General features: G+C 47.8%; 1 protein-coding gene across 1 annotated transcript in view; it reads left to right on the forward strand.

Annotated features, from left to right (window-relative positions):
- Positions 1 to 26853, forward strand: part of HYDIN (HYDIN axonemal central pair apparatus protein) — a 372923-nt gene that overhangs the window by 18345 nt on the left and 327725 nt on the right. Inside the window, exons 5-6 of the mRNA XM_034788808.1 lie at positions 12110 to 12309; positions 20174 to 20298. Coding sequence (XP_034644699.1) covers positions 12110 to 12309; positions 20174 to 20298 — 325 coding nt within the window. The remainder of the gene's footprint in view (positions 1 to 12109; positions 12310 to 20173; positions 20299 to 26853) is intronic.

Raw genomic sequence — 26853 nt, forward strand, 5'->3', positions numbered from 1 at the left:
AAATTATCCCCTTATCAAGGACAAGGAAAACATAGTCCCTAATTGCAGAGTTAGTTCATTTGTGGGAGGGGGATGTCCCCCACACAGCAGAACTGTCATGGGGTATTTATGAGATCTCCAGAGTCTCTGCACTATTTTCCAGTACTCCACAGTCCTGCCTCCATGGAGCTGTGCTCCTCTACATTCTTGCCTGACTTTTAATTACATTGAAGTGGACCTGGTGATGTTCTTTGCAGCTGTCAAGGCTGATTCCCCACTCTGGCGCTTCGAGTGCAGAAGGTGGGGGCCCGCAAAGATTTTAAAAATTAATACTGGCCACTCCAGGCTTGTATTAAACTCCCAAGGTTACAACTTCTCTGACCTTGGATGGATAGATGCTGCCACCATCCAAGTGCAAAAAACACCTTTGAAACCAGGAAGGCGCACTTGGGAACTCCTTCCTGTGGGGTACCCTCAAGCCCTTTCCCCCCCCCCCCCCGGGGAAGAGTTGAGAAAGAAAAACAAAGGAAATCAGCTGTTGCCCCCAGCTAATTAAACAACATGCACAAACCTCTTAGGACACAAAAATCCAATCCTGTTCTTAAAAAAAGGTAAATTTTATTAAAAACAAAAAGAAAGAAAATACGTCTGGAACTTCAGCTTTTGCTAGATTTAAAAAACCCACTTACAAAAACAAAACATAAAGAATAACCTTCTTGAGGTCCAGCTTAAAGGTTACAGGCAAAACAGAAGCATTTGGGGTTAGCACAGAGGAGTCCACAAGCCAATAAGAAATAAACAGAAATAAACCTAATCACGTCTTTCTAGACATCCTCTAATTTACTTACATAGCTGGGGTTTCAGATAAGCAATCTCTAGGTATGATCTGATGGTTTTTCATACCTGGCTTTCAGCTTCTTACAGCATAACTGCTCCCTATTCCCCTCTTTCCCAGAGGACCACAACACACAGACAAAGGGAAGTTTTTTCCCAATTTTAAAAAGTTCTAGCCTTCCCATTGGCTCTTTTGGTCAGGTGCCCACTCCTTTCCTTTACCTGTGGGCTTGTTAACCCTTTACAGGTAAAGCAAGTAGAGAACAACCACCAAGAGGGATTCCACAGCCAACTGGCTGGCTGGGTGTCCACAAAAGGGAGCTACCCCCCCCATTTACATTCAGTATTTGTTCTCAATCATATAGTTAAACTGACAGATGAGAGCCACCTGGCCCATTGGGTAGTGATTAGACATGCCATTAGGAAATGAAAACATGCAAATCATCAAACTGGTACAGAAATGAAGCCTCAAATTGCAGAGATCCTGAAACAATAGTTCTTCGAGTCACGGTCCCTATGTGGATTCCAAACGCAGGTGCTCATGCGTGCCACGCGCCGGAGCTGGAACTGTTCATAGTAGTGTCTGTTGACCTGCACGTGTGTTGTGCATCCACCATGTGACATGTCCAAGGCTTTAAGAGGCTGTGCGGGTTGATGCCGCTCCACTTCCCTCTTACTGCTGCCTGGCCAGAGTCGGAACCCCTGTTCCTCACTGCTCTTAGCTCGCTAAGAGAACTGCTCTTCATTTTTGCTGTATATTGTTTCTAGTGAGATAGTTGTCTGTTACTTTTTAGTAGTTAGTTTGTTTTCCTTGGGTTTCTCCCCTTCAGGGTTTTTTTCTCCCCGACCCGGGACTCTGCCAGCTACAAAAACTGTGCCTTGTGCCCTCACTCCTTTTCAGTGAGCGACGAGCACACTCGTTGCCTTTACTCTCTTGGTGAAGCCCACGTTTTCTCTTGCTGCTCCATCTGCCGCTTGTTTCCATCCCGGACTTGAGCAACTCGTGAACTTTGCCTTCGCAAATGTCTAATGAAGGAGGTGATGCGCCCACATGTGCAGCCAGACCCAGCTCCGACCGACCCACTGGAACAGCACCTGTCACAGAGGTGAGCACTTCACTGGGCCCCTCCCGTGTGGCACTGGCAGCACTGCCACACCCATCGAAGCCCCACTTCATGCACAAAAAGCACGGGCATAAGGGCAGCTCCCCAACGGGGACCGTCTCTAAATGCAGCATTACCTCCCCAAGCTGTGTTAGGTCGGGTGAGAAGTTGTGCGCAACTGTGGATGCTCCTGCTCCTAAGAAGGCTCGTACGGAGCACCACTCCAAATACCGTTGTACACCACTGGCCCCATCTTCTGCTCCAGCACCTGGGCCTCCTCCTTTGCCCTTGGCACCATCGATACTGCCAGCACCTTCCAGCCAGTCACACCCAGTCCCGCGCATTCTGGGGCAATTATCACCCCTGACGCCATTGGCTGAGCTCGTGCTGCCTTTTGCTGGCTCTCCCCCGCACTCTGGACCTCTGCCTGTTCCAAGACTACACTCTCCAGTGGACGAGCCCCTCATGCTCCATCCTTCTACTTGTTGACCACCCTCTTGGACCTCAGCTTGCACCGATGGTCCAGCAAGGGAGGGGCCATTCTTCTGAATCTGAGTGGCCTCCGACCTGGACACAGCCTTCTCTCCTGCCTGGTCCTACAGCCCAGACTCTCTGCACCTGTCCTATCCACCGACATACAGTCCTTCTGTTGACCCGTGGTTCTGCTCCAAAAGGGCATCATAGAATCCGTGCCATAGCACTACCATGGCTGTGGTTTTTATTTCCCCTATTTCCTCGTCCTGAAAACAGGGTGTGGTCTTTGTCCCATTCTGGATCTCTGCTCTGTGAACAAGTTTATTCGCAAGTTTTGCTTCAGAATGGTCACCCTCCCCCTGATTATCCCTTCCCTCCTCTGTGAAGCTTGGTTTGCGGCTCTCAATATGAAAGATGCATACTTCCGCATAGACATCCACCCTGCTTATCGCAAATTCCTTCCCTTCCAGGTGGGGAGTTCCCATTACCAATTCCCCGTTCTCCCCTTTGGAATTGCAACTGCCCCCCGCATCTTCCCTAAGGTCTTCACGGTAGTGGCGGCCTATATGTGCCACCTCTGCCATTCCCTCTTCCTCTACCTGGACAACTGGCTCCGTGTGGCACCATCTTTCCCCCTTCTCCTTGCTACTATCTGGACCCCCAGAGCCCTCCTCGGCAGCTTGGGGATCTGCATCAATGAGGAAAAGTCGATTCTTGCCCCTACCCACATGCTCACCTTCATAGGGGCACACCTGGACTCTGTCACAGCCTTTCTTTTCACAGACTGCTTCGTGCTCTTATCGTGATGCTCCATTGCCGTCCATCAGTGCCTCTCCTTTATGGGCCATATGGTGGCCTGTACCGTGGTCATGCCATCTGCCTGTCTCCATATGTGTTGTTTTCAGCTCTGGCTCCCTTATGTCTACGACCCACAGTCGGACCCCCTGAACCACCCGGTTGTCATCCCTCCCACTGTTTTGGCTTCCCTCCCCTGGTGGTGCAACCCATCTGTGGTTCTAGCAGGCATTACGTTCATGTCCCCCATGCTCAGCACCACTTTCACCACAGATGCCTCACTCATGGGCTGGGGCGTCCACCTCGACAGACCACCGGACACAAGGACTTTGGTCAGCAAAGGGTTGTGCAAATGCACATCAACGTTCTGGAACTATGGACGGTCTGCCTGGTCTGTCAGGCCTTCTTGCCCTTCTGTTTCCGCCATATTCAACTGCTGTCCGACAACATGACGGTGGTTGTATATATCAACAAACAGGGCGGAGTCAGGTCTCCTTCCCTCTGTGCGGAGGTCTCCTTCTTTGGAATTGGTGCCTCCGGCACAGAGTCACCCTTCATGCTGTGCACCTCCTGAGCACCAGCAACTTATTGACAGACAGGATCAGCCAGTCCTTCCACGCCAACCACGAGTGGGAACTCCAGGACCCCACTCTCCGGTCCATCTTTCATCGGCAGGGCACACCGTGCTGGGACCTCTTCACATCAGAGAACCACAAGCTTTCCCCTCTTCTGCTCTGGGGAGCTCTGGGCCCAGGCTCATAGGGTAATGCCCTTCTCCTCCCCTGGACCTCAGATCTCCACTATGCCTTCCCACCCACTCCTCTCCTTCCCCAGGTCCTGCGGCTCCGTTCCCAGCTTCAGACCCTCAGGGGGTGCCGGGGCTTGGGGCTTTAGCTATGAGGGGAGTGTGATGTTGCACTCCATATTTTTTATGGAAATATGCTTATAATATGGATATGACATAGCTGAGATATATTTTATGCAAGATGGGTCTTGTAAGGTATCATTAGAAAAGTTATGATTTACTGAATGTGATTATCCAATTTGTATGCATGTATCATTTCTGTATCTAAAGTTAGGAATATGGACTATGTAACAATTACAACTGGGTGTGTATTGGGAAGACACCCACCAGAGGACAGGCCATCAGATTTGGTGGGCCATCAGGAAGGGAACAACAAGACCATGAAGATACTAATCTCTCTCCCACCTGGGAGGCGTCCAGAGACGTAACTGTGACACTACCAGGTCAGGTGGTCTTGTCACCTGATACTAAACATTACCTGGGACTTCTTATATCAGGGAGTAGCCGAGTTAGTCTGTATTTACAAAAACAACAAGGAGTCTGAAGGTGCCACCAGACTCCTTGTTGTTTTTCTGGGACTTCTTGTAACTTTCCACTGAAAGGGAAGGGTAGTCAAGTTTGGGAAACAAATGATTCCCACCTTATGTAAATCTTATTTAAGGGTGGGAGGAAGGCAAACAGGATACCTCCTCTCCATGGCTGATCTGCCCAAGCCACCTAAAGGGAACGCAGGGGGCAGTCCAGCCTGAGACAGGAGTCCAATCTGAAAAGAAATATAACTGGAACTCTCAACCACAGAAACTTTGCAACCTGCCTAAAATAACATTTAGGGTAAGAAATTATATTGTGTAACCTCAAAAACAACGAGGAGTACTTGTGGCACCTTAGAGGCTAACAAATTTATTTGGGCATAAGCTTTCGTGGGCTACAGCCCACTTCATCAGATGCATGGAGTGGAAAATACAGTAGGCAGGTATAAATACACAGTACATGAAAAGATGGGAGTTGCCTTACCAAGTGGGGGGTCAGTTCTAACGAGCCAATTCAATTAAGGTGGAAGTGGGCTATTCTCAACAGTAGAATACCAAGGGAGGAAAAATCAGTTTTGTAGTGGTAATGAGGCCAATGTAATCAGGGTGGCCCATTTCAAACAGTTGACAAGAAGGTGTGAGTAATAGTAGGGGGGAATTAGTTTTTGTAGTGACCCATCCATTCCCAGTCTTTATTCAGGCCTAATTTGATGGTGTCCAGTTTGCAAATTAATTCCAGTTCGGCAGTTTCTCATTGAAGTCTGTTTCTGAAGTTTTTTTGTTGAAGAATTACCACTTTTAAGTCTGTTATTGAGTGTCCAGGGAGATTGAAGTGTTCTCCAACTGGTTGAATGTTGTAGTTCTTGTCGTCTGATTTGTGTCCATTTATTCTTTTGCGTAGGGACTGTCTGGTTTGGATTGCGTACTTCGTTTTATTTGCTCAGTAATCTGCTTTGTTCTGTTCTGTCTGATATTCACTTAAAATTCACTTTTTGTAGTTAATAAACTGATTTCTTGTTTATAATATAACCCAGTTTGTACAATTTATAACTGGGAGGCAAGAATTGTGCACATCTCTCTTCACATTGAGGAAGAGGGCAGGTTTTTATGAGCTTGCACTGTGCAGACTTTTCTATACTGTGCAAGACCGTATTATTTTGGGTTTATCTCCCAAAAAGGGGTGTGCACGTGAGTGCTGGGGGAGCCTCTCACACAGAGCTGACTTAAATCTGTGCCTGCAGCGGGATGTGTGTGTGTGTGCTGCAAGAGGCCACAGCACCTAATCCAGCAAAGCAGGGAGAGGGAACCCAGGCTGATTGAGCAGGGGAGGCTCAGTACATCAGGTGGCACACAGAAGGGGGGTCCAACCCGTCACAGGGAGCACTGGTTTCAGCCCAGGCGCTGCCCCCGTAACTAAAGCCCCGAGCCCTGGCACACCACTCCCCCCGGGCTGAAACCAAGAGCGGAGCCACGGGGCTGAAGCCCCGATCCCTGGCACCTCCCGTGGGGCTTAAGAAAGGAACGGCGCCATGGGGCTGAAGCCCCGGCACCCCCCTGTGGGGCTGAATACCCGAGCCCCAGTGCTCCCCCCCGCGAGGCTGAAGCTGGGAATGGAACTGCAGGGCTGATGCCCCAAGCCCCATCACTTCTCCCAGGTCTAAAGCCTTGAGCCCTTGTGCTCCCAAGGCGGAGAAGCCCTAAGCCCCCCAGCTGGGAATCCTGGTGCCCCCCACAATGGCTACAGCCCCAACTCCCCTGGGGCTGAAGTCTGTATCATCTTGTTCAGAGTTACGGACAGTGATGAGCTGCCAAAATCTTAACAACTGGTTCCCTACCGGGTCTTCGGTAGCACTTCGGCGGCGGGTCCTTCATTCGCTCCGGGTCTTTGGCGGCACTTCAGCGGCACGTCCTTCAGTGCCGCCAAAGACCCAGAGTGAGTGAAGGACCCACCGCCGAAGACTCGGAGCGCCGCCCGGTGCGTACAAGCCCCACGTGTTTTTTTACATGTTTTTTTTTAGCCATCCCTGCCAGGGCCCCGTCAAAATTGTTTGACTCGGGCCCGGCACTTCCTAAAGCCGGCTCTGCACATCGGGGTTGCAAAATTGTATCAGAGGCCGGGTAGGGAAAGCTGTGCCTCCCAAAACAGCTGTCCCCCTCCTCCAACCCCCACCCATGTCCTGCCCCCGACTTCCCCTTCAGAACCCGCAACCCATCAACGCCCCCTGCTCCTTGTCCCCTGACCACCCCCTCCTGAGACCCCCCACCCCAACTGCCCCCCAGGACCTCACCCCCTACCCAACTCGCCCCGCTCTCTGTCCCTTGACTGCCCCGACCCCATCCACCACCACCCTGACAGACCCCGGGACTCCCACGCCTACCCAATCCCCCCTGTTCCCCAGCCCCTGACCGTCTCCCCAGAGCCTCTGCCCCCTCCAATCGCTCCCTGCCCCTTATACAACCCCTCCTCTCAGTCCTGGCCTGGCCCCCTTACCATGCTGCTCAGGGCAGCGTGTATAGATGCCCCGCAGCCCGCTGGAGCTCGCAGCCCCACCCCTTACCATGCCACTCAGAGCAGCAGGAGCTGCAGAGCTGCCCAGGAGTGGTCCAGAGTGCTGGTGCCGGCGGCACGGTACACTGAGGCTCTGCGAGAGATGGGAAGGCGGGGGAGGAGCCGTGGGAGCCTCCCCAGCCAGGAGCTCAAGCGGGCCGGACAAGATGGTCCCGCGGGCTGGATGTGGCCCACGGGCCAGTGTTACGACAGGAAAAAAAACCTCCCTCTCCCAATTGCCCACCCTTTTAACAACCAGTTCTAAACCGGCTTCTAAATTTAACAACCGGTTCGCGCAAACCGGTGCGAACCGGCTCCAGCTCACCACTGGTTACGGACCATTTCAGAGTTATGGACAACCTCCATTCCCGAGGTGTCCATATCTCTGAGCTACTGTAGTAGCTAATGCATGCTAGCTGCTCCAGGCTTTTTCCCCATGTAGACAAGTCCATAGAAGTCAATGGAGTTACCTAAGTGAGACTGGTATCGTTTCCAATCCAGTGCCCGTTCTTAGGCTTGACCTTCAAAACCAAAACACTGCCTAGCTCCTCGACAAGAACAACCGTAACCTCATTTTTATGAGGCCAGATCCTGCTCACCTCAATCACATGAGGCTTGCTTCTGATACCCTTATTTACATTGAACCGTCTTTTACTTTGCAAAGGGTCCCATTTAGGTCAGTGTCAGTAGTCCCAATACGACCCACTGGAATAAAGGTGGCAGAATCTGAACCATGATGACCTCCACTGGCTTCAGTGGGTTCACACACTTGAGCGGGGCAAGCAGAATTTGGCCCTTTATTATTTTGGTCCATTTATTCAGTCCTTTATCCTGCACTGACTTTGACAATGATTTTTTCTTAGTGCCCCTTTCCTCTCAAATGCCCTGAACTATAGGAATATTTTTTTTCTTTATCCTCCTGTTGATCTGAACTCTCTGCATCCTCCTCTGCCCACCTTACACATGGAGGGAGAGAGACCAGATATGTAATTTGCAACACTCCTAAGCTTCCTAAGGCATTCACCTTCCAGTTGGGTTTACAACGCCCTGGTTATATCAGCATGGCCAACATGATAATACGATGTACATTTTCCTGTCATTTGCTAATACAGCTTCCTGAGGATATAAATAGTCAGGAATGCCAAGTACCCAGCTAACAGGTGCAGTGAATTCACACTGGCTACCCTTAGCATTTCTTTTTATTAGAAGGTTAGACTGCAGATTAAGTGCCAAACTATTCAGGTTTGGTGCAGGTGAATGTGCAGAACAGCATCACAGCTAATGTAATGTTGGTTTATCTTTCCATGTCTGGAGAGAGTAAATCCCCCTGAAATTTGCAGCTTGAATATTTGAAATTTGTTTTTAAAAAACAATTTTCTGATGCTGAATGTAACAGTGTCTTTTGTTGTAACCTGAGAATCCCATCTGGGCTGGCAGTCCGTGTGGCTTGAGAGCCATGAAAATGCACAAACTATTAGCTGCTGCAGCTCTGGTAATAAAATATTTCTAAACCTGTTCATGTGTCTGTGTGGCTGGGTTTATCTTACACTAGACAGGACCTGGAGAAAACAGCACTGTTAAGAAGAAATGTGTCATTCAGGTGATTCCATGTACTGGGTAATACAGTGTTAGGAAGGATTGTTGTTGCATTAGAAATGTGTCTAAGTTAAAACCCTGGGGCCATTTATTTGTTTAACAGAAGTAGTAGCAAGGAGACCATTTTCACTGATAGTTCTAAGTACCCATGAAAGAGCACCACAATGGTAAATGAGTAGGTAGTGTGGCCTAGTGGATAAAGCACTGCACTAACCTCAATTTGAGATGTGGGTTCTTGTCTTAGCTCTGCCATTGGCCTGCTGAGTAATCTTGGACAAGTCACTTCCCTTCTCTGTTCCTTAGTTTCCCCAGCTGTAAAGTTAGTATAATGATACTGATCTCCTTTTTAAAGTCCTTTGAGATCTCCTGATGAAAAGTGCTATAGAAATGCTAGGTAATGGCAGAATTATTAATAAGATGCAGGCTTGTCTATCAATTTAGACTATTGTTTCTTAGAGCAATGTTGGTTTTCATTCCTCATATCACAGACTTCTTCAGGTTAAGAACAGAAGATGGTTGGGAGGTAGGGCCAGTTGCCAGTTGTGCCATTGGTTTTAGTTGGACCAAGATTTTACCTCAGTACACAAAGTCTTTACCTCTGGAGGCTAAGCTAAAATCTGTTTGGTTTATAGTAGAATGATTTTGCTGGTTTGAGTCTGGTCCCAGCTGTGTTTGTCCAGGTCTCCAAACCACCATTCAGCTGGGCCGGATTGTCCAGCTCTGTTCTGAAAAAGCCAAGGCCTCAGAGTCCCACAGTTCGGTGTGCTGTGATTGGCATGTGTTGGCAGAGCAATCTGGGAGAAGACTGAGCATCTCTGATTTGCAGCAGGGTTGGCTCTCACTGTTCTCTTCATTGGCTTGTCCAATTCATCCCACTTTTGAACTAATAAAACCTCAAATCGTCCCCATCCCCCCAACTCAACACCAGAATTATTGTGCTCACCTTGTTTGGTGTTTCATTGGAGACTGGCTGATCTTTACAGGATGATAAAATATACACATGGCTACATTATCAGGAACATGCATCTGAGTATACAAAGAAAGTGAGAGCTGCCAACCTTGCTAAAGACCTGATCCAACCCAATTGGAATGACTGGGATACCCTTAAAAAGTGACAAAGAGTCCTGTGGCACCTTATAGACTAACAGATGTATTGGAGCATAAGCTTTCGTGGGTGAATACCAACTTCGTCAGACGCATGCCCTTGGGGTACCCTGGTAACTGGGCTTAACATCTCAGCACAACTACTTCTGTATGCTGGTTTTGCTATTCAGCTGCTGTAATGAACAGAATAGGCTCTGGTAATTTCTAGCAAACTCTGAGGTCTCACTTGTGAGCCCTATAATCCAGTGCCTGGAATTATTCCCTTTCACAGTGTATCGAAATAGGAGTATCAGATATTTTTATCACAATTGCTTAGCCGTTGAGTCTTTCTGAATGTTTGGGTGCAGTGAAATAAAGTGTATTGTTTGGAATGTTTGACTCATTTGCAAACTGACAAATAAGTCATACCACTGGAATTGAAAGCCATTAGAACATTCTGTCATATTATATTACATAATGGAATGTCAACATTTTAAATGCATAATGTCAGACCATTTTGTTTTTAAACTGTTAATCAGAGGCTTCCATAATGGTGTGATTGTAGATGGGAGCATGGGTTAGAGAAAATGGGACTCAGATGAAACCTTAACTCTTTCCCTCTAACAAACTGATAACCTTCCTTAGCACTGCCGCTCTTTAGTATTCCAATTTCCCTTCTCCTTCTTTCCTTCAAAGACAATCACCTGATCTCCCCAACGCTAACCTGGACTTTCAGCCATTATCAGTTTCTCCTCAAAATCCAATTATCTTCTGAGTCTCAAACCCTCAACAAGGAACCTTAACGTTGCTGGCATCTCTGGATGTCTGAGTCTCAGCAGACCTGTCGCGGTGTATGCACACGCAACCCCGCTTTGGGGCAGGGCAGGCCGGTGATATAACCGCAGTTACTCTCCCTGCCCTTGGGGAGACCACGGTACTGCCCAGAGGCCGGGGTTACAGCCTAATGGCGAGAGTCAATATGGTGGCTCTCAGACACAGGGCAGCATGGCCTAATGGCCAAAGTGAATATGTCAGACCTTGGACACAGGGCAGTGCGGCCTAATGGCCAGAGTCAATAGGGTGGCCTTTGGACACAGGGTAGCACAGCCTAATGGCTAGAGTCAATATGGTGGCCCTAGGACACAGGGCAGAGTCAATATGGTGGGGAAAGGTGGGGCCACCCGCAGGGGGGTGACGGCCTGGGTAGGAGGGGCCCTAACAGTGATGGTGTGGTTCATCACTGGGTCAGCGGGGAATCCCACCGAAACACGCTGACCTCATTCGGCTGGGAGATACCACTTGCTCTCCCTCTTTGGGTCTCTTCCTATCGTAGTTCCAGAGCTCCTCAGCGTGGATGGTCTTCTGGGGCTCCTTGGGCTCCAGGCCTCCAATCGAGCTCTCCGGGTCTCTGGCTCTTGCAGGCAAGGGCTGTGGCAGCTCTTCAGCTGGAGCCCAGAATGAGCTGGGCTGCTCCCTTTTGTACTGAGGCAGCAGTTGGAGCATGCCCAGCACAGGACTTCCGCCACCCATAGTGTGGGGTGAATCCTTCCCGCTCCAGTGCAGGATATGCATGCCCCATCACAAGACCCATCCATCAGGTCTAGGATCTCAGATACACAGTGTATCCTGGGAGCGCCTCTGACCTAGGGAAGCCCCAAAACACATGAGGTTACAGCAGCCACTCAGTCTCGGCACAGACTGCCAGCTCTGATGAAAGATACCCTACAGTGGAACTGTTAGCAAAGGAAGGGAGGGCCCCGATGGAGCTGGGGAAGGTTAAAGAATCACAGGATGTTGGGAAGAACAAGAGTTATCATGTCCAGTTTGGGGGAATCTGAGTGCGAGATTCCAGCTGAGGCAGGGGATGGGGAAGAAAAGGGATTGGATGGTTAGGGGTTTTTTGTCAAGGAGAAGGATGGGAGTGAAATTAACTTGTCTCACCAAATTAACTGTATCAAAAAGGCAATTAGGATTAGGTGAAGAACATGCTTGCAGTTGCTTGTTTTCAATATATGTACTTTCACTACGTTACCATTGCAGAAAAATTGGTACCGTTTTTGAACGTGTCTCTATAAAGGCGATTGATAATAAATCATAGTAGTAGGGAATAGTGCTATTTTGCTAACACCTGAAATACTGGGAGCAATTCTTGTCCCCAGTTTGGGAAGAATACACTGTAGAAAAATTGTTAAACCATGATACAAAGAGTGAAGGCCACGGAACCCGAAATGCCTTAATGTTCCCTTCTGGTAACTGTGGATTCTGTTGTCCATGAAGCCAGTTGGATTCCTTCTGTTGCTCACTCTCTTGTGGGAACGATGCCTGAGTTTACCAGACTGATGTGTGTGTTATTTCCCTGTAGGATTACATCCACCAGGTAACCTGCATCACGGAAAGAGAAAAGTTTATTGTGCCTATCCGAGCTATAGGGGCTCGGGCAATACTGGACTTCCCTGACCAGCTGAACTTCTCCACCTGCCCCGTCAAGTACAGCACTCAGAAAACTCTGCTGGTTCGCAACATTGGCAATAGAGAGGCCCTCTACAGAACCAGCCTTCAGAGGTAAAGGGGGCTTTGGTTGGTCTTCATGTGCTTCACCTTACTTGCCGAAGGGTGTGTTAATGTAGCATAGCAAAGAGGAACAGAACAATCAGATAACTTGCACATTGCAGCATGTCCTGCAGACTGGGGGGATGTTTAGAGCACACCAGCTTTTTACTGTTACTTGCTGTGTGATGGAAAAAGTGTCTGTCTGAGCCTCCAACCCTTGTCCCTGGTAAGTTGCAGAGTTTTAGGGCATGCTGTTGGGTGTGCTCCATGGAAATACCATGCACAAAGCCTGTCAGATTTAAAGGAAAAAATCTTGTTGCAGCCCTGTAGTTAAAGATACAGGTAGGAGAATGGTAGCTAAGTCCTTCTCCCACTATGGAAGGTATGGGTAGGAGCTGGTGTCAGTTGTTGGCTGTGTGTGTGTTCTCTCTGTGTGCTGCACCGGCTCTGGCCTGGTAGCCAGTACAGCAGACTCCAGTCGAACTGCCCAAGAAGACCACAGACTCGGTTCAGTAGCAAAGGCACTTGGCCGGGTTTATTGTCAACGAAGCACAGTCCTAGTGCCCTGGCTCAATGGTTCTAGGTACACTAACACGTGTATGCTCATCACAATGGACCCCAAGTGCAGCCCCAAACCCCGGCGGCAGCCAACCCCTGGCCATGCGCTCCAACCCCCAGCCCTGGCTGCTGACGCTGGGCACTGCTCCTGGATGTGAACGCTGGGTTCTGGTGGGTGCTGGCCAGAGGCACCGATCCCTAGCCCCAGCGCCAGCCCCGGGGCAGATGCCCAGCTCTGGGCATGCAGCAGCAGACACCACCCCAGGCTCTGGCAGATGCTGGCCCTGGACGCCGACCTCCAGTCCTGGTTGCGCAGCAGCAGGCTTTGGCGGGTGCTGGCCCAGGACACTTACTCCTAACCCCTGCTGTGCAGCAGTGAGCATGGACCCCAAGTGCTGACCCTGGGTGCCGACCCCTGGCCCTGGTCACACAGCAGCTGCGCGGACACCCAGCAGTCTATCAAGTGCTGCGCACTTTAGGTGCCCCTCCCCCCACTGCCGCGCTGCTCCTGCCCTCTGCCTTGGAGCCCCTGGCCAGCGGCTCCCGGGAGCCTCCTGCTTCCTGTGCAGAGTCAGGGGGAGGGGAGATGCTGATGTCAGGGAGTCCCCCTCCCCCCACCCATGTACCCCATCTCTGCAGAGCGGGGCGGGGAACACGACAGGGCTCAGGAGTGGGACATGGGACAGAGTTTGCTGACGCTGCTGCTGTGTCTCAGGCCTCAGGCTGGTGAATGTCGATCTACTTAAAGGGGCAGCGTGTGTGTCTCTCCCTCACACACACATGGTGTCACTCTCTCTCTCTCTCTCACACACACACACACTGTGTCTCTCTCTCTCTCTCTCTCTCTCACACACACACACACACACACACACACACACTGTGTGTCTCACTCTCACAAACACACACTGTCTTTCACACTCGCCTCCCAATACATACTGGTATTATTGTTGGTTGTTGTTACTTCTTGATACTTCCTGCAATTCACATATATTCCCTGTAATCTTATTCTTTCAAAGTGTGTTATTTTAGTTTTTTGACTGGGCTATGCATTTCATAATTTTTATTTCCCTCTTATGCTTAAATTTAATTCTTTGAATAGTGAGTTCTAAAATGCCTAACCTGTCCTGGCTAGAGTAATTATCCCTATGGTAACTTTTAAAAAATATATATTATATCTAGGTTTTTTGTTTCTATTGGTGGCACACAGCCGCACATTACCTTGATATGGTGCACATAACAAAATTCATTCCGCACATATATGGAAAAATTAGAGAGAACATTGGTAGGAAGCCTGTGTAAGTCTACTGTCTGCCAAGCTAGGACGCTAGACTGTGTTGGTGCTCACCCCTACCTGAGCCCCTAGACTGTTAGGGCGCTCACCCCTGCCAGAACCTAGACTGTGTGTTTGCTGGCTGCCTTAGCCTACAGCTGAGACTAAAGCCTGCTCCCTGCTCTGCCCCGTCCCAAAGGGCCAGAGCCTGAACTCGTAATAGCTTTCCGTCCCAGTCAAGAGGCTGCGGGCTAAATACTGCTCACTGCTTCATCCCGCCTGAAGGAGTGAGATCGCCAGACTGTTCCTGCTGGTTCACCTCTGCTAGGTTGCTGCAGAACAACAGACTGCATACGGCTTGGCCACAGCGGCGAGGCCCGAGCCTGAGGATTATTGCCTAATACAGCAAGATGGAGTGGCCTCCATCCCCACTTGACAGTGATGGACCACTACACTTCCCTTCCTCATCCAGCCATCTACATAGACAACTTTAACAGCCATCATGAAGACTGGGGATACTGCTCAAATGACACAACCGGGGAACAGATCACAGAATAGGTCTCCCTCGAAGACCTCCACCTGCTCTATGGTCTGAAGCAATCCAGATCTTTTCAGTCTGCGAGGTGTACAATGGATCACAGCCCTGACCTGTGTTTTGTGACCTGTAACAGCACAGGTATTCCACTGGCCACAACAAGAACCATTTTGAGTCACTTCCTGCATAACCAACATCGCTCAATTATCCTCCAACGTAAGTTGAAGACAGGCATCACCCTTGTTGATCTGTGTTAGAGGGTTTTCCCTTCACCCTCTCCCCTGGTTCTTGTCACGCAGACGGAACGCAGACCAGAAGTCCAAAGTGCAAGCAATGTAAAGTTTATTGGGGTTAATTTCCAGCAGGCATATGTATACCATAACTTGACGCCGCAGAGCCCTGTTTCCCAGTGTTCCCACTTCCCCCTCCTCAGCAGGCATAATTATACCTGAAATGCATGCCCACAGTCCCACCTCTTACAACTTACTGTCATATTCCGTTTTGGGGGTCATCCAGCTAGGGTCTTCCTTCCCACCCCTTTTGTACCCCATGGGAAGGGTAAGGAGCAAGGTTGTACTTCAGTCAGGGGCAAGCATTTCTCTGGTCTTTTAGTGTTTTACTTCCCCTCCCCCGTACCCCCTTTGCCCCTCCCAACTGGTTGCTTGACCTTGTCTTGAGATAAGGACTTGAGGCAGTCTTCAAGTGTGCGCTCATATATTACATTCCCAGCATGCCCAGTAACACTTTAACTGCTCTTATCTATTTCCATTATACTAACAAACCCATCTGGTTTAGGCAAAAGCAACATTTACAGTATCTTTTTGGTTTTAGTAAAATCCCTTTGTTCACACGTATTAGTAAAAATGTATATATATCCAAAACCAAACAGGCAAGCAGAACTCAAAATACTCTCTCAGGCAAAACTTACAGGCCTAGATCCTACATTGGCACTAATACTCCTAACAATTTGTCCTCGGCATACGACACTGTCTGGAGACAGGGCCTCCTCCTCAAGATCTCCCGCATCATTCACTGCCAGCGAATGATCTGTCTCTTGGCAGCGATGACGGGGGACCACCGCTTTAAGGTACATTGTAATGGCCAGATCAGTAGACCAAGAACTCTTAACTGGGGCATCCCTCAGGGCTTCATCCTGGCCCTGATACTTTTTAATCTATACACTGTGGATATGCCAGCAATGGAGTTGAGGAAATTCATGAATGCAGAGACATGCCCTAAGTGTTCAGCATACAAGCCTCCATACCAGCAGCTGCACCCTAATCCGAGATCTTAGCATAATGACTGATTATTTCCAATGCTGGAAACTTAGGCCTAACCCAAAAAAACCCATGGTAACCACTTTCCATCTCAACAATAAAATAACTAATACCAAACCCAATGTGCAGTTCAGCGGTGAGAGCATCAGCCAGGAGGCTAACCCGAAGTATCTTGGCGTTACACTGGACTGGAGTTTGACCTTTCAACAACACATTGAGAACACCCACGATAAGGTCAGATCTCATGTCGTGCTTATCAGTAAATGCCTGGAACATCATGGGGCTCCAGTCCAAGGACCTTATGAACTGCAACAATTGCCTTGGTATATTCTGCAGCTGAATACTATGTGCCAGTGTGGTCTCACAGCAGTCACACTAAACTCCTTGATACTCAATTCAGTAACACCATGTGCATAGTGCCAGGGATGCTCAAATTGACTTCGGTTGCCTGGCTCCCGGCCCTATTGCACATCCATCCTCCATAGATTAGAAGAGCTTCCCAGACATCTTGCTTTCTCAAACACGCAAATGCAAACATGAGGATCCCATTGCATGATGGGATTGCACCCAACCCTCTATGGAACCGCATCAAGACCCTTACAGTCAACTTCAACGCTGACACTCAATGGAGAGCCACAGCTGCTCAAAACAAACAACTCGTCATTGACCCTGCCGAGGAATCATCGGGTTTGATTTATATCGGACAGGCTGGTGCAGATCGAATCACATCAGGACATCTCATGGGAGATGTGGACAAACTCTCTTTAAATGGAAAATGAGGCAAACACCTGTATGCGACTGTGGTCACCAGACACAAACCAGGCACATCATATCTGACTGTCCTCTTTGTTCTTTTGCCAGGAGCCTGAGGACATTCACCAGTTCACTGCTGTGGCAATGTGCGGGCTATCAAATCGAGATATAAATTTGTAGCTATTGCTATCTACCCAAGCCATATGAAAGAAGAAGACTATTACTCTTGGCGAGGCAGTGGCAGGAAATAAATCAATGGAGACACGGCCGTCGGAATTTGCATATTAATTCAAGTTCAGCAGTCTCTCTTTGGAGTCTGTTTTTGAAGTTTTTTTGTTGCAAAATTGCAACCTTCAAGTCTGTCACTGAGTGGTTAGAGAGGTTGAAGTGTTCTCCCACTGGTTTTTGAATGTTATGATTCCTGATGTCAGATTTGTGTCCATTTATTCTTTTGCGGAGAGACTGTCCGGTTTGGCCAATGTACATGGCAGAGGGGCATTGCTGGCACATGATGGCATATCACATTGGTAGATGTGCAGGTGAACGAGCCCCTGATGGTATGGCTGATGTGATTAGGTCCTATGATGGTGTCACTTGAATAGATATGTGGACAGAGTTGGCATTGAGCTTTGTTGCAAGGATAGGTTCCTGGGTTTATGTTGTATGGTGTGCGGTTGCTGGTGAGTATTTGCTTCAGGTTGGGGGGCTGTCTGTAAGCGAGGACTGGTCTGTCTCCCAAGATCTGTGAGAGTGAGGGATCATCTTTCAGCTCAGGGTGTAGGGAGGAGGTAGTCAGGAGCTGTGTGCGGGCAAGGGGGTACCTCAGGGTGCTGGGAGGAGGTAGCTCAGGGCGCTGGGAGGAGGTAGCTCATGGTGCAGGGAGGAGGTAGTTAGGGGCTGTGTGCGGGCAGGGGGTAGCTCAGGGTGTAGGGAGGAGGTAGTTAGGGGCTGTGTGCGGGCAGGGGGGTAGCTCAGGGTGTAGGGAGGAGGTAGTTCNTGAAAGGTCTGATGGGAGACAAGCAATTTCCCATCACTACCTAGAAAGGACTTAATGCTTTTTAGCATGTTCCCCTGGATTGTAACATCTTAAGAACTTTTACGTACTTTTTACATTTGAGTTTACAAGAGGAGAGCCTCTTGTAGATCCAAGAGTCACAACAGCCCAGACTCGTGTGGGGTTTCTATACCCCATCACACCATTTCTGTGTAAATGGGTTTAAAATACATTAATGAAGGAAGCTTGTCTCACCTATCAGAGGGGTAGCCGTGTTAGTCTGAATCTGTAAAAAGCAACAGAGGGTCCTGTGGCACCTTTGAGACTAACAGAAGTATTGGGAGCATAAGCTTTCATGGATAAGAACCTCACTTCTTCACTTGCATCTGAAGAAGTGAGGTTCTTACCCACGAAAGCTTATGCTCCCAATACTTCTGTTAGTCTCAAAGGTGCCACAGGACCCTCTGTTGCTTTTCGTTGAAGTCTGTTTTTGAAGTTTTTTTGTTGAAGAATGGCCACTTTTAAGTCTGTTATTGAGTGTCCAGATTGACGTGCTCTCCTACTGGTTTTTGAATGTTGCAATTCTTGAGGTCTGATTTGTGTCCATTTATTCTTTTGCGTAGAGAGTGTCCAGTTTGGCCAAGGTACATGGCAGAGGGGCATTGCTGGCACATGATGGTGTATATCACATTGGTAGATGTGCAGGTGAACGAGCCCCGGATGGTGTGGCTGATGTGGTTAGGTCCTATGATGGTGTCCCTTGAACTCTTGATTCCTGCCATCCAGAATTACAACTTGCATCACCTGTGCTTAAACAGAGACTCTCCCATTCAATTCACTTACAATGAAATCCTCCTGTCAATGACACTTCAGTTACCTAGAGACTCAATTGCTGAGGTTGTAATTGAAGTATTCTCTTCTCTTGTCTGACTTATTTACATGCGGAGATACCACTCTAGCTACAGTTTTCATCTGCATTGATTCAAGTCCTTTACTTCTTAGAATTAACTGTCACTGAAATACCAATAGGTTATGATCCTTCTTAAATATAAACAGGATATTTTTAAAATTGAAAAAATGAAAACTATAGATTAAAAACCCCATTAATCATTCCCTCCTCTGGTCTCCTAGCAGTCTTTTCTTCTTTGTGTCAGCCTTCTAGGTTGTAGACTTTCTGGGAGAGGGACTATCTCCGATATTTATGCCTTGTGCAATGCAAAGTTCCTTGCTAGTACTCAGTAAATCATTAATAATTATTTCATTTTGTGAAAATAGTTAGTCTAAAAGATCAGCTGGAAAAACCTCAGATAAAAAAACAGCTTTTAAGCCAGTCTAGTCTCTGATGTGAGTTAATTGCTGTTAGGATTATTGTGTTCTTCAAAAAAGAGTTGTGCAATTGTGCTTGTATGACACCGACAGACCCCAGTCGTTAGCAGGTGGGATTGAACCAGGGATCTCTGGAGTTTAGTGCATGTACCTCTATTGCATGAGCTAAAAGCCAACTGACTCTTAGCTAAGGGTAGAGAGCAGACTCAAGCTCTTTCTCTTGCTCTCTCTAAGTCAGGGGGTCTCAAACTGGGAGTCGGGACCCCTTGAGGTTGCAAGGTTATTACATGGCAAGTTGCAAGCTGTCAGCCTCCACCCCAAACCCTGCTTTACCTCCAGCATTTATAATGGTGTTAAATATATTAAAAAAGTGTTTCATTTATAAGGGGGGGGGGGTCGCACTCAGAGGCTTGCTATGTGAAAGGGGTCACCAGTACAAAAGTTGGAGAACCACTGCTCTAAGTTGTCTCATTGCCACTACATGGGACAGAACACCACACCCAGAAGGCATGTGGGTTACATAGTTCCCCTAGCTGAGGAAGCATATCCTAAGCTTCAGAGACTTCCCAGGGGAAATCCTGGACGAGCCCCCAGTTGTTATGCTGATAGACCCCAGTCGTCAGGGGGTGGGATCGAACCGGGGACCTCTGAAGCTAAATGCATGAGTCGCTACCACATGAGGTAAAAGTCAACTAGCTATTAGTTAAGGCCGTAGAGCAGACTTAATCTCTTCGTCTCGCTACGTGTTCTTGGTGCCACTAGATGGGACAGGACACCACACCCAGAAGGTGTGTGGGTTACACTTGCTGACTCATTTTTTTTTAGTAGCTGCTAGAATGGGACTCAATGGGCCTGATTCTAGAACTCTATAGACCATCACAGAATCAGCCCATACAAATGGAAATTTACAAGGGGTTGGGGGAGGGGAATTAATTTGATTACAGACCAATTACATCGGAGTAGTAATTTGAGGTGTGAGATCTCTGCAGAAAGTTGGGGTCAATGAGCCAGATTCTGATCTTACAAATCCTGATTTAAGGGCCTCCTAATGTACACAGGTGTAACAAAGGAGAACCAGGCCTAATAATCAGTTTGCATGTCTGCTAGCCACCAAAGGATGTATCCCAGTTTAGGCCTGATGTGTCATTTTCATTGTGTTGCAGCCCTTTCTCTGTAGAGCCCTGCATTGGGACACTGGGTGTAGGGGAGACCATGCAGCTAATGGTCGAGTTCCAGCCGCTGGAGATAGGTGATCACTCCAAGGACCTGATTGTTCATTATGACACCGGTGAGTTCTGTGCTGTGTAAGTACTCCATATATTTGCAATCAAAAACCTGTGGTTAAAAAAGAGTTAAGGCTGGTAGCGTGTTTCAGTGGAGACCAGCCAGTGCCCCAAAGTAATATTAAAATGGCTTTATATAAACTGCCCCTTTTCAGACCTCGAAACATTCACGTACCTGGAAATGAACAGTCAAAGGATTCAGCCTGTACATAGTTGTCTGCGCTGAGCACAATGCGATCTTGGTCCATGCCTGGGGTTGTCGTGCTACATAGTGATGTAATCCTTCATCACTCGCTATTGTCCCCACCCATCCAAATGTAACTTTACCAGCTCAGTTGTATCCAAATCGAAGTCAAGGTCAAAATAGTTGGTGACTAGGAGATTAATGGAAATGGATCCCTTGAATAGGAAATAGGATTTTGGAGTCTTCTAGTAACTTATTCTTTGGGGGTAGTTGGTGTGGGAAAGAAAAGGGGGCTTTTATCTACATTGAAATCTTTAAGTCCTTCATTTTAAACTAAAAAAGTGATAAGTTTAAACACTTGCTACCTGTTCCTCTCCTTATCCCCACATCTTCTGCATGTTCTTTGTTGTGTCCCTTCCCATTCCCTTGATTCCTTCCATGCCACCCTCCATGGACCCCTTCCTCGTGTTTTCCCCCAGATGCCCCTCATACCAAGACCAGTTTTGAAGTATGTAGAAGCTGAGGTCCCTCAGCATGCTGAAGAAAGTGCTCATCCCCTCAAAAGATCAGGCCCAAAGTTTGGTGTGATAGGGAGGAAACCGCGACGGACAGGAATAGAAGCTTGTCAGTTGTGTAAATGAACCCAACATTGAGCTGGAGAACATGTTGCAGAATAAGTGTTACAAGTTACTTTGATTTGTGTGATGAGGCAAGTTAACACCCTTCTGGTCATCATATTCCAGAAGGAATGCGGATTTGTGCCGGCTGACCAAATAAATCTCAGTATCAATAAAGAATCATTGGTGCATTTACCTTTGTCTGAAGGAGAGGTCATCTTCTGTCCCTTATTCCTAATTCTTGGTCCTGAGAAGCCTGATCTCCATTAATGCGGTTAACACCGTGAAACGTAAGAAACTGTTCTATTTGTCCCAAATCTATATGGATTGGTAAGAAGCTTTGATGTGTTCAGACTAACCTTTCTAGTGCTGTCGGCCTTAATGCCTTTATTTAATATTTGGCATTTTCTGGTACCCCGACTGAGAATTGTTCAGTCTTATACTTTCTTCTTTTGATGACACTGTCCTTTAAAAGAAAGGCATTAAAGTTCCAGATGGAAAGCAACTGAAATGCCTCATTTGTATGTGTGCACCATTTTCACTGCTTCCTTAATGAAGCTAGAGGATAAAAAACAAAGGACCAGATCCTTCACAATGTAAATTAGAACTAGCTGAGTTGGAGATCTGGGTTGTGGGGAAAGAGGGGGGAGTTGTATCCTTATGTATCAAAGATGCTAATGATAAAACTACCTGGATATTTTGAGAAATAGTGAACGTGCCATGAGGCCTAACCACACACCATTTCTACATTGGTGTAACCCCTTTGATTTCAATAGGGTAACACATGACTTATAAATGAGATCAGAATCAGGCCCAGGACTGAGGTTTTCAATCTGATTCTTAATGCACAGAAACCCCCTTTATCTAATCTGATGCCCCACAACAGCTGGCACAGGTGCTGGAACTAGGGGTGCTGGGGGTGCTGCTGCACCCCCTGGCTTGAAATGGTTTCCATTATATGTGAGGTTTACAGTTTGGTTCAGTGGCTTTCAGCACCCCAAACAGCTGGTCCCCACAAAGGAGATAAGAGTGGACGGGCCACAGAGATAGATAGAACTAGTGCCTCACTCCCCCAGGAGGTGTCTCACTCCCCCAACTCACTGGGGTTGAAATACATTCAAGGAGTGATGTGGGGGAAGCCTGCACTGCACGTTCTGTAGATAAATACAGGACTTCACTCCCCATCACTGTGCCACCTTTGAATAGCACTAAATTCATTAAAGCAAAACAACAGAGAGATAAAGAACAAGGGAAAAATTAAGGGATCATTTCTGTTGCTTTGTAGCATAAAAAGAAGGAGATGACTGCAGAGATTGATTAAATGCTTCAGTTTCATTTCAGCTATTAATCAGTCTCAAAAGCTGCTTATTGCAAGTGTATTACAGAGCAGCCGAGCTTCCATTACACAACCTAACACAGCAGCCCCTTGCTAATTTATACTGCGCTGAGTCACACACCCGTAACTCGCAAACCAGAAGCAGGCACGTCTCTCTTACAAAACTGCACAACAGAGCATTTTCTGGTGAAATACAAACTATAAAGACGAAATGGCACTTCAGTACATTGTGATGCATTTTCCTTGCTTTATTGTTTTTCTTCAATTCCTCACTAACTTATTTCAGAGTAGCAGCCGTGTTAGTCTGTATCCGCAAAAAGAACAGGAGTACTTGTGGCACCTTAGAGACTAACAAATTTATTAGCTTATGCTCTAATAAATTTGTTAGTCTCTAAGGTGCCACAAGTACTCCTGTTCTTTTCACTAACTTATATTCTCATTGGGTCTTCCAGTTGTTTGTGTGATTTAGAGAGGGGCTACCATCTGTTATGTTATTGTTACATTATTTAATATCTGCCAGTGTTGAGCCAAATCTGTCCTTAGTGTCACTCGAGCAAGTGTGGAGCTTCTCATGTGGGAGGAAGTCAAGATTTGGCCTGGACGTATTAATTAGATTGTGAGATCTTCTTGAGTAGTTGGAAGGCACTTAGAACATAGTGGATGCTACTATAAATAACCATAATAATGCTAAAAGTTCTATTAATCAGGTCTTGCTACATGGTGAATTAGTGCATGGCAAGCCAGGGTGTGACTCTACAGCACACCAGAGCCTGCCATGCACTGACTGCCGTACGTCAATGTGCACTACGGAACTTTTACTGCACAGTAACAGGGGCCATGTGGCCAGCGAGTGTGCCGCAAGCTAGCACACTGTAGATCCGCAGCCTGGCTTGCCCCACGCTAACTCACCACATAGACAAATACAAAGAAAAGGTCCTTGCCCCAAAGAGCTTACAAACATACAACTGAAAGTTGTGGCATGAAATGCAACTAATCGTTAGTCTTTTAAACATTCCAAGCAGTGGGGCTGCCTCTTCTGTTGACTTTCAGTGGGACTTGTGCTCCTTAATCACTTTGAAAAATCCACTCCAGGATTTGAAGTGAAAGCAGTTTAACCCCCCCCTTAAAAGACACTGAAAATCCCAGTTCATCACTCTGTATGGTAAGCAGCAGACTGCTCTAGCAGAGAGAATTCTCTGGGTCCAGTAGAACCGCTTTGGAAAGGGTTTTGCATATTCACTTTTTCTTAGCGTATGCGCAACGTGCCTGAAGTGGCACGTGACTAGGATTCATCACTGAATTTGGCCTGCTGGTTGGACAGCTACAAAAGTATCCTTCCTGGCTTGGACATTTACGGACAGATTTCAGGCTTCTGCATATTGCTCTGGACAAATAATGTCTACAGGGTTAAATTACCCCGTGCAGACACCTAGCATGAGGACCACATACTACTTCAGCTCTCTAAAATGGGGCTTAAGCGGGATGTAAGTGTTGCATAGGCCTTGTGCAGAGGGGTCAATTTCAATCACAGAGCTTGTGCTAATAGGTGCTGCTACATTCAAGAGATTCATTGTGCAGCACTGGAATTCCTCACAGTACTGACAGCACCAAAACTGTTTACTATTAGTCCTAGTATCTCTTGGGCTTCCAGTGCCAATATATTAATCTTTGTGGCTAATTAGAAAAGTCCTGACCATATAGTTCACTCAGCTCATTCACAGCCTGACAGATACCATATAATTAGATGACTTTATTGTCAACGAAAGGAGTAGTTGCTCAGAGGATTTTCTTATGACAGCATTGCAGCACTGCAAAACCTTAGCCAATTCCAGCTCACTTCCATGGGAGCAGAATCAGATATGATGGTGAAAAGTAGGAGAGAACAAAGCTGAAAGGAGAGCTGGCTCTGAGGATGAAAGGCATGATCAAAAACCTTTATTTTAAATAAAGATCGGTTGCAGTGCTGTTCTGCCTCCTGTTGAATGGAGATCTTCAGAAAGTGGCTTTCCCAAGTACATGAGTGATGCACAGTGTGAAGGGTTGGACCCCCCTTCCTGGGTGCCGCCTGATGTACTGGGGTTTCACTGAGCCTGCCTGCTCCACCAGCCTGGGCTCCCTTACACTGTCCTGCTGAGCCAGGCTCTCCAGCCTCCGCCAGCACACACAGGTAGGGACACACCCAGCAGCAGAATCACACAGAGCCTGCAATCAGCTCTGCAGGGGAAGACTCAGCTAGCAAATTGCCCAGCACTCATGTGCACTCCTCCTTTGGAGAGTAAACCCCAAATTGTCTTGTCTTGCACTGCACAGAAAACTGTACAGCGTAGCTCATGAAATCTGCCCCCTCCCTCAGTGGGGGGGAAGAGATGCACAGGTTTTTACCCTCCCCCCCAGTTATGAATTGCACAAACTGGGTTTAAAAAAATAAAACAAGTTTATTAACTACAAAGAATAAATTTTAAGTGATTATAATGATAGCAAACAGATCAAAGCAAATTACTGAGGTCTGTGAAAGTGAGGGATCATTGTCCAGGATGGGTTGTAGATCACTGATGATGCGTTGGAGAGGTTTGTGAAAGTGATCCCCCAGTCCTCGCCCACAGACAACCTGCCAACCTTAAGCATATTCTCACCAGCAACCACGCACCGCACCATAACAACTCTAACTCAGGAACCAACCCATGCAACAAACCTCGATGCCAACTCTGCCCACATATCTACACCAGCAACACCATCACTGGACCTAACCAGATCAGCTACAACATCACCGGCTCATTCACCTGCACGTCCACCAATGTTATATATGCCATCATATGCCAGCAATGCCCCTCTGCTATGTACATTGGCCAAACTGGACAGTCACTACGCAAGAGGATAAATGGACACAAGTCAGATATCAGGAATGGCAATATACAAACACCTGTAGGAGAACACTTCAACCTCCCTGGCCACACAATGGCAGATGTAAAGGTAGCCATCTTACAGCAAAAAAACTTCAGGACCAGACTCCAAAGAGAAACTGCTGAGCTCCAGTTCATTTGCAAATTTGACACCATCAGATCAGGATTAAACAAAGACTGTGAATGGCTAGCCAACTACAGAAGCAGTTTCTCCTCCCTTGGTGTTCACACCTCAGCTGCTAGCAGAGCACCTCACCCTCCCTGATTGAACTAACCTCGTTATCTCCACACTGATATATACCTGCCTCTGGAGATTTCCATTACTTGCATCTGAAGAAGTGAGGTTCTTACCCACGAAAGCTTATGCTCCCAGTACTTCTGTTAGTCTCAAAGGTGCCACAGGACCCTCTGTTGCTTTTTACAGATTCAGACTAACACGGCTACCCCTCTGATTCTTGTCATTGTTGTGAGTGAGTCAGAGAGAGGCGCGGGGGGGGGCGAACTTACAAGACAGCATGCTGACACACTCTCAGCCCCCCAAAAACCCACTCTCTCTCCCCCCACATACACACAACACACTCCCTGTCACACTCCACCCCACCCCCACCATTTGAAAAGCATGTTGCAGTCACTTGCATGCTGGGTTAGCTGCCCACAATGCACCACTCCCAATGCCACTGCAAGTGCCGCAAATGTGGCCACGCTAGTGTGCTGTCAACTGTCAGTGTGGACAGACTGCAGCGCTTTCCCTACCGTGCTCTCCAAAGGCGGGTTTAACTCCCAGCGCTCTACATCCGCAAGTGTAGCCGTGCCCTTAGTCTAGCTGGAATTGCTCCCGAGTAGAGCTAGCCGCCGTCTGGGTATTTGGCAGATTTACACCCTACTTGTCTTGCGGAGCGTCTAGAAACCTGGCAGTCCCTTCGTTAATGCTCCATTAAGGCAAATGTAGCCTGGTTCACTGTTATTAGCAGACCTGGGCTGTTGGCAGCTACTTCATGGATCCACGTGCACAGAGTAAGAAAAGGGCTACTCTGCATCCGTTATTTGATGAGTTGCTCCAAGGGCTGCTGAAAGAGCAGAGTCTCAGAGAATGCCCAGTGTTACTGTCAGCTTATAGCAGCCTTTGCCAGGCTGGAGGAATCCTGCTGTACCCTGAGTTACTGCAGCCATGGAGTGTCCTCCTGGAAAGGAAATACCGCAATGGCCCTCCCATCGTGAGGTCTGGCAACCAAATGTTCGCCCTCCAACAAATTCAGATTGATTTCTGTCCTCCGTTTGGACCCAAACTAAGGAAACTTCAAAGAATATCATCTTGTGTGCACAAGCTCAAGGGCTTAGATGTGCCTTGAAGGTGTAACCTGGGAGTTCTTCTTTGAGTGCTTGCTCATGTCCATTCCATTGTAGGTGTGTGCGCTCGCCACTGTTTCCCTCAGTGGTATCCATAGGGGACCAGTTCTAGCACCCTCTGGAGCGGTGTGCATATACCTCAGTATAAGGGGCACTGCCGGCTCCCTCCACCCTCA

Source organism: Trachemys scripta, chromosome 13 (assembly GCF_013100865.1).
Source record: "Trachemys scripta elegans isolate TJP31775 chromosome 13, CAS_Tse_1.0, whole genome shotgun sequence".
Classification (NCBI taxonomy): Eukaryota; Metazoa; Chordata; order Testudines; family Emydidae; genus Trachemys; species Trachemys scripta.